This window comes from Lactuca serriola, chromosome 7 (genome assembly GCF_051521515.1).
Source record: "Lactuca serriola cultivar US96UC23 chromosome 7, Lser_US96UC23_V15, whole genome shotgun sequence".
Taxonomy (NCBI): domain Eukaryota; kingdom Viridiplantae; phylum Streptophyta; class Magnoliopsida; order Asterales; family Asteraceae; genus Lactuca; species Lactuca serriola.
In genome coordinates, this window is record NC_136414.1 from 96,464,192 (window position 1) to 96,473,905 (window position 9,714).

Here is a 9,714-nt window from a genome sequence, read left to right on the forward strand (position 1 = left end):
AGCTTTTGAAACTAATGTGGCGTGGCCATCGTCACTCATTGCCGTTGACTCGTCTGTCAACCTTCAATATCCTCCATGGCAGAACATCTATTGCAAATTCGAACGTCTACTTCGACTTCTTCTTCATCAACAGCTGTGATCGCTGCCACTGGCGATGGTAAGGAATCTCAACCCCCAATCTCCTCCTCCATACAACTCTCTCAAACATGCCGTCACTTCCAGTTTGCTGAGATTCTCTTAGCAACCAATACTTTTGACGAATCATTAGTAATTGGCCATGGAGGATTTGGAAAAGTTTACAAAGGCAACATTATCAATGGATCAAGTGTTATTGTTGCTGCTGTTAAACGGTTGGACTCCATGTCCAGTCAAGGGGCAACAGAGTTCTGGTCGGAAGTTGAGATGCTTTCAAAGTTACGTCATAGTCATCTTGTGTCTTTGTTTGGTTATTGTAATCATGAAAATGAAATGATCCTCGTATATGAATATATGCCAAATGGAACACTAGAAGACCACCTCCATAAACTTGGTACCCCTCTTTCATGGCTTCAACGACTCAAGATCTGCATAAGTGCAGCTCGTGGGTTAGACTATCTCCACACGGGTACAGGGATTGATTTCGGGGTTATACATCGTGATGTCAAGAGCTCCAATATTTTGTTACATGAAAGTTGGGCTGCTAAAATTTCAGATTTTGGGTTGTCCAAAATAGGTCCAACGAATCAGACATCAACTCATGTCAACACACTTGTTAGAGGAACATTTGGGTATCTTGATCCACATTATTACGCAACTGGAAGGCTGACAAGGAAGTCTGATGTGTATGCGTTTGGGGTTGTGTTGTTCGAAGTGCTGTGCAGGAAGCGTGCTGTGGATAAAAATCTTGAAGTAGGCTTGGCAACATGGGCTCAAGATTCTATCAAAGAGGGAAAGTTAAAGGATATAATTGATTCAGATATAAGGGGGCAAATATCTACAAAATGTCTAAAGGGGTTTGTTCGAATTGCAGAGAGATGTTTGCTTAGCCATCCAAAGCAACGCCCTACCATGGCTGAGGTTGTTTTCAGTCTTGAATCTGCATTGACTTTACAAGTCAAAATCAATAGTTCCTTTCAAGCTGGTGGCAAAACAATATTTGGAAGAATGTTTGATAGGTTTCCCTTTTCCTCCAGTTTAGAGAACTCTGGTATTTTCAGCTCCTGTTCAATTGTGTGTACAGATTACTTAGAATATAGAAATGCAATCTCATAACTTTAAAACACAAAAGAGTAGTTATGCCGAAAGGAATACTGAGTTCAAATATTCAGGGTATCATTCTATCATTTACTTCAGTTATATATGCTTATCTTCTTTACACTCTTAAAACTAGTACAAAGTTATTTGATGATTAATAATGCTCGTTTGTACTTGTTAATTACAACTTACAATGCTTATGAGACATTCATTTGGTCATCTACTATGTTACAGCAAACATAAATCCAAGGAGTAGTTTTGGTGAGGGAAGTTCTGGAAAGGTTGACAAAAACACTTTGATCTCTACAAATCCTGATGTTGGTATTAGGAAGCACAAAGAAGAAGGTTTTCAGGGACATACAGATACTTCAAGTCTGGTAAGCATCCAAAAATATACATCAACTTATATTAATAATTAATGAAGACAAAAAGAACAAAATAAATATTTCCCAGATAACTTTCCATTTTCATGTTTTGTAAAATCCTTTTCCTATGATGTTTCAGGGATCTACAGAAGCAGATTTTTTCAGTGAATATGGTGAAGGGAATAGGTACAAATTATTGGAAGTTATTGGTAAAGGAAGCTCTGGAATTGTATGTTCTGCATATGATACTCATAGTGGCGAGAAAGTAGCAATAAAAAAAATAAATGATATATTCGAACATGTTTCTGTTGCTGTTAGCATCATTCGTGAGATTAAGCTTCTTAGGCTTCTTCGTCATCCAGACATTGTGGAAATCAAACACATCTTATTACCACCTTCAAGAAGAGAATTCAAAGATATCTATATGGTTTTTGAGCTTATGGAATCTGATCTTCATGAGGTTATAAAAGCAAACAATGACTTTACACCAGAACACCATCGATTCTTTCTTTATCAGCTTCTTCGAGGACTGAAATACATACACTCAGGTCATACAGTGTTATCATCTTCTGATGATATGAGTATTTTTTTTAATTGTTATGTTTCTGTGCATTCTGATTGTGAATTACTTCTTTTAATTTCAGCAAATGTATTTCACAGAGATCTAAAATCCAAAAATATCTTGGCCAATGCTGATTGCAAACTCAAGATCTGTGACTTTGGTCTTTCAAGGGTTGCATTCAATCATCCACCAACTGCAATATATTGGACTGTATGTGTAATAACCTGCCATTTTTTTTATTTATTTATTTTATATATATATATATATATATATATATATATATATATATATTATGTTTATTATATATATATATATATATATATATATATATATATAAGTTAATATATATATATATATATATATATATATATATACTTTGGTCTTTTTTTATTTATTTATTTTATATATATATATATATATATATATATATATATATATATATATATAAGTTTGCATTCACAGGATTATGTTGCAGCACGATGGTATAGGGCTCCTGAACTGTGTGGATTATTCTTTAGCAAGGTGCCACTACTAAAACTACAGTTATATGCTTTAAATTCAACACATTTAAAACTAGAATTACTTTAACCTCTGAACAAATATATCGATGGCAATAAAGATTTATAAATTAGTGCTAATTCTAAAAAGTAGCAATGTACTTTCATTTATAGTTAAAAAAATCAATGGAAGTACATTGCTATTTCTTGCATTTAACCATATAACTAACTATATGAGAAAAAATTGGGCAATTGGAATTTGTGTACTAAATATAAATAGCTCTTCTTTGTCTGCAGTACACACCTGCTATAGACATATGGAGTATTGGTTGCATTTTTGCAGAGATTCTAACAGGAAAGCCTCTTTTCCCTGGGAAAAATACTGTTCATCAGTTGGATCTAATGACTGATCTTCTAGGAACACCATCACCTGAAACTATATCCAAGGTTGGTTTACATTTACATCACCACTTTTTAGAAAGTAAATTGCTCTTTCTTTCTTACTTCTTAATGTTGATATGATTCGAAACAGATAGGAAATGAAAAGGCAAGGAGATACTTGAGCTGCATGAGGAAGAAAAACGGGATTCCTTTTTCACACAAGTTCCCAAATAAAGATCCTTTTGCTCTTCGTTTGTTAGAAAGAATGCTTGCGTTTGAGAATAAGGATAGGCCTACTACTGAGGAGGTAAAATCTTGGCTATATATTGTAGATTTATGAAAGACCTCTCTTAACAAAAAAATAATAATAATAATTAAGAGTAGAATGTTCTAGTGGAAATAAATGAAAGTAGGATATTATAGTACACATATAAATGAAAGCACATTGCTTTTTCTTGTATTTAGCCTTATGAAAAAGCATGTTTTGGGCTTTGTATTAGGCTCTTTTAGATCCATACTTTAAGAATATAGCTAAGACTGAGAAGGAGTCTTCTGCTCAGCCCATTTCAAAGTTGGAATTTGAGTTTGAAAGAAGAAAATGTACGGAAGAAGATGTACGTGAACTGATTTATAGAGAAATTCTTGAATATCATCCCAATATGTTGAAAGAGTACTTGGATGGAGCTCAACAAATTGGCTTCAAGTATCCAAGGTACAATTTTTTTTTTTTTTGGAACTTTGGCAATATACTTCGGGTAAAACATACTTGTTTATTATAGCATTTTTCTTTCCTTTCTTTCGATTACAATATTCTATTTTGAAAAATCTATCCAATTGTAGTAATGTCATCCAAATACAAAGAAATATTCATCGATATAATGGGTATATTTTACAAAGCACAATGTCCTAATAAAAAAACGTGAGAACGATGTGTACACTTTTCAAATTACAATGTCTTAATATAAAAAAAAAACAACTAAAAAAAAAAAGCAAAAGTACGAGGTTCTAATAGAAATAGATGAAAGTAAAATGATATAATAAACCAATCAATGAAAGTATGTTGATCTTTATTGCATTAGCATCTAGACCCTTAATGTTGCATGACATCTAATTTTGATCAACCACATCCCAATATTTATGACTAGCATTTAAATCCAACTACATTTGTATTATATCTATATTTTCTCTTTTATGATAACATATTTCAAGACTATTGTAGAATTATACAATGAATTTGACCACAAAAAACAACATATAACCATGCTAAACACACCTTGAATCAATGCTCACCTGCTGTTGACAGCAACTACTTCATTTTTTTTTTGGCATTATTTTAACACAATAAAAGGACTTATAATAACGTAAACCTATTTTATTATTTTAACATCATGTTGTTGAAGTTTAATACGAAATTAATCACCAAACACAACGATATATACACACCAAAACATCACATGCTGTTGATGTAGCACATGTTTCACATAATAAACGGACATAAAATTGTGTCGAACTAACTAGACTATCCGGGCCCCACTTGGTACATAGAAAGATAATCTTTATCCAAGGAATATATTATCTAATATATGATTGTCTTCATTTTTGCAGTGCTGTTAAGCAATTTAAGAAGCAGTTTGATTACCTTGAGGAGCATTATGGTAACAGTAGAGTTTCTGATACTGTAGAGAGGCCACGAGCTTCATCATTGCCAAGGTGATCTATGCTTCCTACCTCCTTTTCTAGAGACTCCTGGATTTTTTTTTTTTTTTTTTTTTTTCTTGACCCTGAAACTGGTCTACTTAACTTTTGGTTGCAGGGCTCGCATATTACATCCAGAATAGACAGGAAAAACAGTAGAAGTTACACATATACTTGAGCTAAAAAAATATTCATTATTTCAAATTAAGATGGCAAAAAGTTATGGCTGTAGCAGTGTAAATAATCCTTGTAAAAATGAGGTTTTAGAACTCTTAATTATACCAGGAATCATGCTGTAATTGAAAAACAACGGAACATAATTAAGTTGAATGGAAATGGAAAATAGAAATAGATATTTACTTTCATAATTTACAAAGACAGGATGCCTCAAGGAGTGTAATATAACACACACACACAGCTAGCTAAACTAACTGATAGCAACTAATTAACTGATTCAACAGTCGCCAACAGCTACAGCTGTCAAACAGCCTGGAAATGCAACATCACCAAGATGGTAGAGATTCAGTAGATGACAAACTTAACCTTGAGTAGATAAACGCATGAAAAATACGCAAGGTGGAGTTGAAGATAACATCAACAAATAAAGAGTAATCAGCTCATAAGGATTTCCTAAGCTAAAGAGATGAAGGAAGAGATGAAGGCTATGTTTGACAAAACTAGCCAGGAGCCGGAAGATGTAGCTTTTATTTGTGTAAAAATGTTCGACAAATGTAGTTGTAAGCTTTTTAAAAACACTAAAATTATATAAAAAATAACTAAAAGCTAAAAGCTACTTGAAGTAGCTAATTCGCTTTTGGATTAAAAGCTTTTTGATTAAGAAAAAAGCTTTAAGCTTCTGCTCCGGAATGAGAATTTTTCTTTTTGATTCGAGTTTTTCTTAACAAATAAAAGCTCTCAAAAGCCCACTGTTGAATATACCCGAAATCTAACACCCCCTCGATCTGGATGGCCAAGGAATCATCCATAACATGAACTCTGTCTTAAATTGATTTTGGCGTGCTGAAATACTGAATCCCCTAAGATACTTGAGTATTAGAGTACTTCACCAAAGTAACGAAGCTTGAAATGAATTTTTTTATGCTAGAAAAAGTTGTTGCCATAAGTAACTATTAGTCTCAATAAAGAATGACAAGAACCTGATCCGAAATGAAGAATAGGAAAGGACAAATATCATATTAACCCAACAAACTTGTCCCGTTTGTTTTAAAAGGTCACTATTGTTATTTTTTTGCACAATAGCTCATTAAACTTACAAAAACAATGTCAATTAAACCATTATTGAAAATCTGAAGCAGTCATCCGGTAACAATGCTTATGTGGCAATAAATACAAAGCCACGTAGGAAGTTAGCAAAGAAGAAAGTCAGCCAAATTTGTGTTTTGTTATTGTCTCCAACTTCACCTATTCTGTTCTTTACTGATGAAGACCATAAACAGTAATTGTTCAAAGACACAAATCCCAATCGCTAAAATATTCACTTTGAAAACACATTCAAGATGCCAAGAACAATCGTCAACATCCATCTTCCACCGCAAGAACAAACCCAAAATCATATATCTAGGTTTTACCGAAGACGATGAATTTCTATTTAGCCTTTTTTTAAACTGAACCTGATCGTCAATCATCATTAAAATCAACAATTAACATCAAGAATGAAGAGAGATTGCAAAAACGATTTCAAAGCCCCAATGCGCAAAAACAAGAAGCGAATCATCAGTTGAATCGAATAACTAAGAATCAAAACCAAAAACTGTGAACACAAATCAAAATATTTGAAGAAACGATTACAATACCAGAAAAAAGAATCAATTATAGAACCTAAAATCAGTTTTCCAGGGTTCGGATTTGGAGATAAGAGCTTGGACGCTGACAGAGGTTGTTATTTGGCATCTTAGACTCAGTTTGTAACCTTCCTTGATGATTGACAACACGATCTTGAACGTGGTCTTGGTATCAGAACTCTCTTGGCTGACCCTCCTCCATTTTTAATGTCACATGGAGCATTGGTACAATAATACATACTTAATTGATATTCTTCTAGGGTGAATTCGTTTTCCTTGTCTTCATTTTTCCCTCCATTAATTGTGATGGATCTCGATTCAATTTGGTGGGTGAATAGAGGTGGCGAGTGTTAGTTTTTGGGGTTTAGGGTTACCGAGAAGACGAACAATGTTCAACAGCAATTTCCACGTAAGCCCAAGTCGTAGCCCTGGCCCTTGCCTTTTTCCTAGATTAAAACCTGCCTTTTTCCTATATTAAAACCTGTTATAATGGGTTCAGTGAGTTTTTTAACTGGTCAAACAAGAGTTCATTTCCTTAATGTACAAAAAAAAAAGTTGGATGGCCTTTTAAAACAAACACAATAAATTTGATGGGCTAATATGACATTTGTCCAACAGGAAACAATACGAATTAGGCCAATGTCATATAATAGTAATGAAGTATTAAATTTGTTTCATCTAAGTCACTAAACGTTATTTTTAAAAGATTTAAGAAAGGTACTATTAAATATGACTTGAGAATTGAAGACCTGAAATGAGAGTTTGAGCATTTGACAATTCAATGGAGCATCTAGAAATTCAATTGAAATGAGAGTTGGATCATTTGACAATTCAATGGAGCATTGGAGAATCTAAAAATTCAATGGAGCATCATGATAAGGCATTGTAGAGGTTATTCATGTTGTGAAGAATGTCAAGGTCCTTATTATCTATCCGAAGTCTACATATCCGAATAAGAGAAGTTCATAGTATTATCGAAGTACTCTCTATGTCGAAGTAATTGGTAGATCTTATTAAGATGCTTCGCCATATCTATTTATTATGCATGGCATATTTTGATCGACTTTATAGGTCACAACAAAAGATTTTGCACAACGGAAATTACACATAAACACTTATGGGCACATACAACCTAGAACTTCTATGGTATTTTCTCATAACAACATATTTTATGAAACAATCTTTCTAACCTTACGTAATTGAAAATCGCATGTAAGAAAACATACATTTGCTTAAATCGAATTAAGCTAAACAACTCTCTTAGAATCTCTGTAGAAAGATAGCTCTAATAATGCGGTAACCTCTAATGTGTCACACCCAAACCCTAGGATCGAAAATATGGAGAGAGAGAGAGAGAGGGAGGGAGAGAGAGAGAGTGAGAGAGGGGGGAGAGAGAAAATCGATTTCTTATTAAGTAGGATTAAGGGATCGGTTTTGCAAAGGGTTATGTCTCTTTATATAGCTATCAGATAACCTAGAAACCCAATATTTGAATACTAAAATTTTAGTATTTTAATTTAATTATAACCCTATTTCTTTATCTGATTCAAGAGGCTTACATAAGGAAAGATTCCCTCTGGGCCTCTCCCGAAACCACCCGGGGGCAGGGATGTTCTAGAATTGTCTCCATTGCTCAATTATTGAATAATTGCAATTCAACCCTTGCACCCTTAATTATTTCTTATTAATCCAAAATTAATTTCCAGTTAATTCAAATTAATTTATAATTAATTATTAACTATTTCTAATCAATATATTAATCATATAATATATTAACAAATCATTTTACCTCTCTTTTTTTAATAACCCTAGCTATTTTCGTGGTTATGAGGGCAACCCAAAAGGAATTTATTTTTATTCACTAAGATTATACCATTTAATTAAGACCTTAGACACTTAATCTAACATTCTTCCACTCGGATAAGTTTTCAACTACAATTGCAAATATTGTATTTGAAAAACTAGTAAAGAGTGTGTTAAATGTGACTCGAGCATTTGGAACATTTACATAGAGAATTTGAGTTCAATGGAGTAATTGGAACCCAATGGAGCATTTGGGGTTCATGGAGCATGTGACAAAGGAACATATCATATAAGAAGGAATGGATCGCCTGACAAAGGTGTAACATCCATAAAATTCACACCAAATTTAAACTTTTTAAATCATAAATAAAAACCACATAGCATTGTTTACAAAATGTTTTCAAATCATTTTTCATCAGAGTGTCCCAAAAATCATAACATAAGGATGAGGAGCGATACGGTCACGCCTTCGCCTTTCCACAATCTCCTGAAGTACTTGAAACAGTAAACTGAAAACTGTAAGCCCGAGGGCTTAGTGAGCTACCCCTAAAATACCAATACCACACTGATAATACCACATCAATAATAATCAATCAATCAACATCATACTGGGTCATCGGTCTGAATGGACCGCCCTACCGGGCCTACAGTCTGTCTGAATCTATCCCGAGCCTTCGGCATGACTGGTTCACCACGTGAGCCTACAGTCTCCCCGGACCGCTCATAGGGTATATTGGCCTTCAGCACAAAGCAGGACCGCCTCAACCCAACCACAAGCAAATAACCATGTGCACATATAACAGGTAATCACATAACAGTCCATAGACAAACAAATCGATCTAGCAGATCATAAGGCATAGCAACATCCTAACCAGGATACCGACCTAACCGGTCACTGCCATATCATCATCCTATATACCAGGACACCGACCTAAACTAGGTCACTAACATAATATTGTCCTAATTACCAGGACGCCGATCTAATCAGATCAATAAGCACATCAACCCGTACATGTACAAATATCAGATATAACTATCTCACAGATAATCGATCACGGTAATCTCTCATAACCAAAACACCGATGTAACTAGGTCACTAACATATCAATCCTAACGTATCATAAGAGCATGACAACATACTGTCTATCTGGATACCGATCTAACATATCATAACCACATGTAGCATACCATAACAATAACAACTAAAGGCCGACCTTGGTGCCGTAGACCCTATCGATATAGTGAGGATAACTCACCTTGCAGATGTCGACTCGGAAGGTAAACTCCAACTCTCAGATCACTCAACACAGGCCCCACCACCTATAATCATAGTTCAATATACACATAAGTCTTTATCCTTATAAGGTACTCCATAA

At 34.1% G+C, this 9,714-nt stretch overlaps 1 protein-coding gene across 1 annotated transcript; it reads left to right on the forward strand.

Annotated features, from left to right (window-relative positions):
- On the forward strand, nt 1-5,429 carry LOC145064773 (mitogen-activated protein kinase 15-like). The gene is made up of 10 exons (XM_079012148.1): nt 1-1,186; nt 1,468-1,610; nt 1,738-2,146; nt 2,243-2,370; nt 2,623-2,682; nt 2,955-3,104; nt 3,190-3,345; nt 3,539-3,750; nt 4,644-4,748; nt 4,852-5,429. Exons 1-10 carry the CDS (start codon nt 76-78, stop codon nt 4,874-4,876), a joined length of 2,499 nt encoding a protein of 832 aa, XP_078868274.1. The 5' UTR covers nt 1-75; the 3' UTR covers nt 4,877-5,429.
- The last annotated feature ends 4,285 nt before the right edge of the window (nt 5,430-9,714 follow it).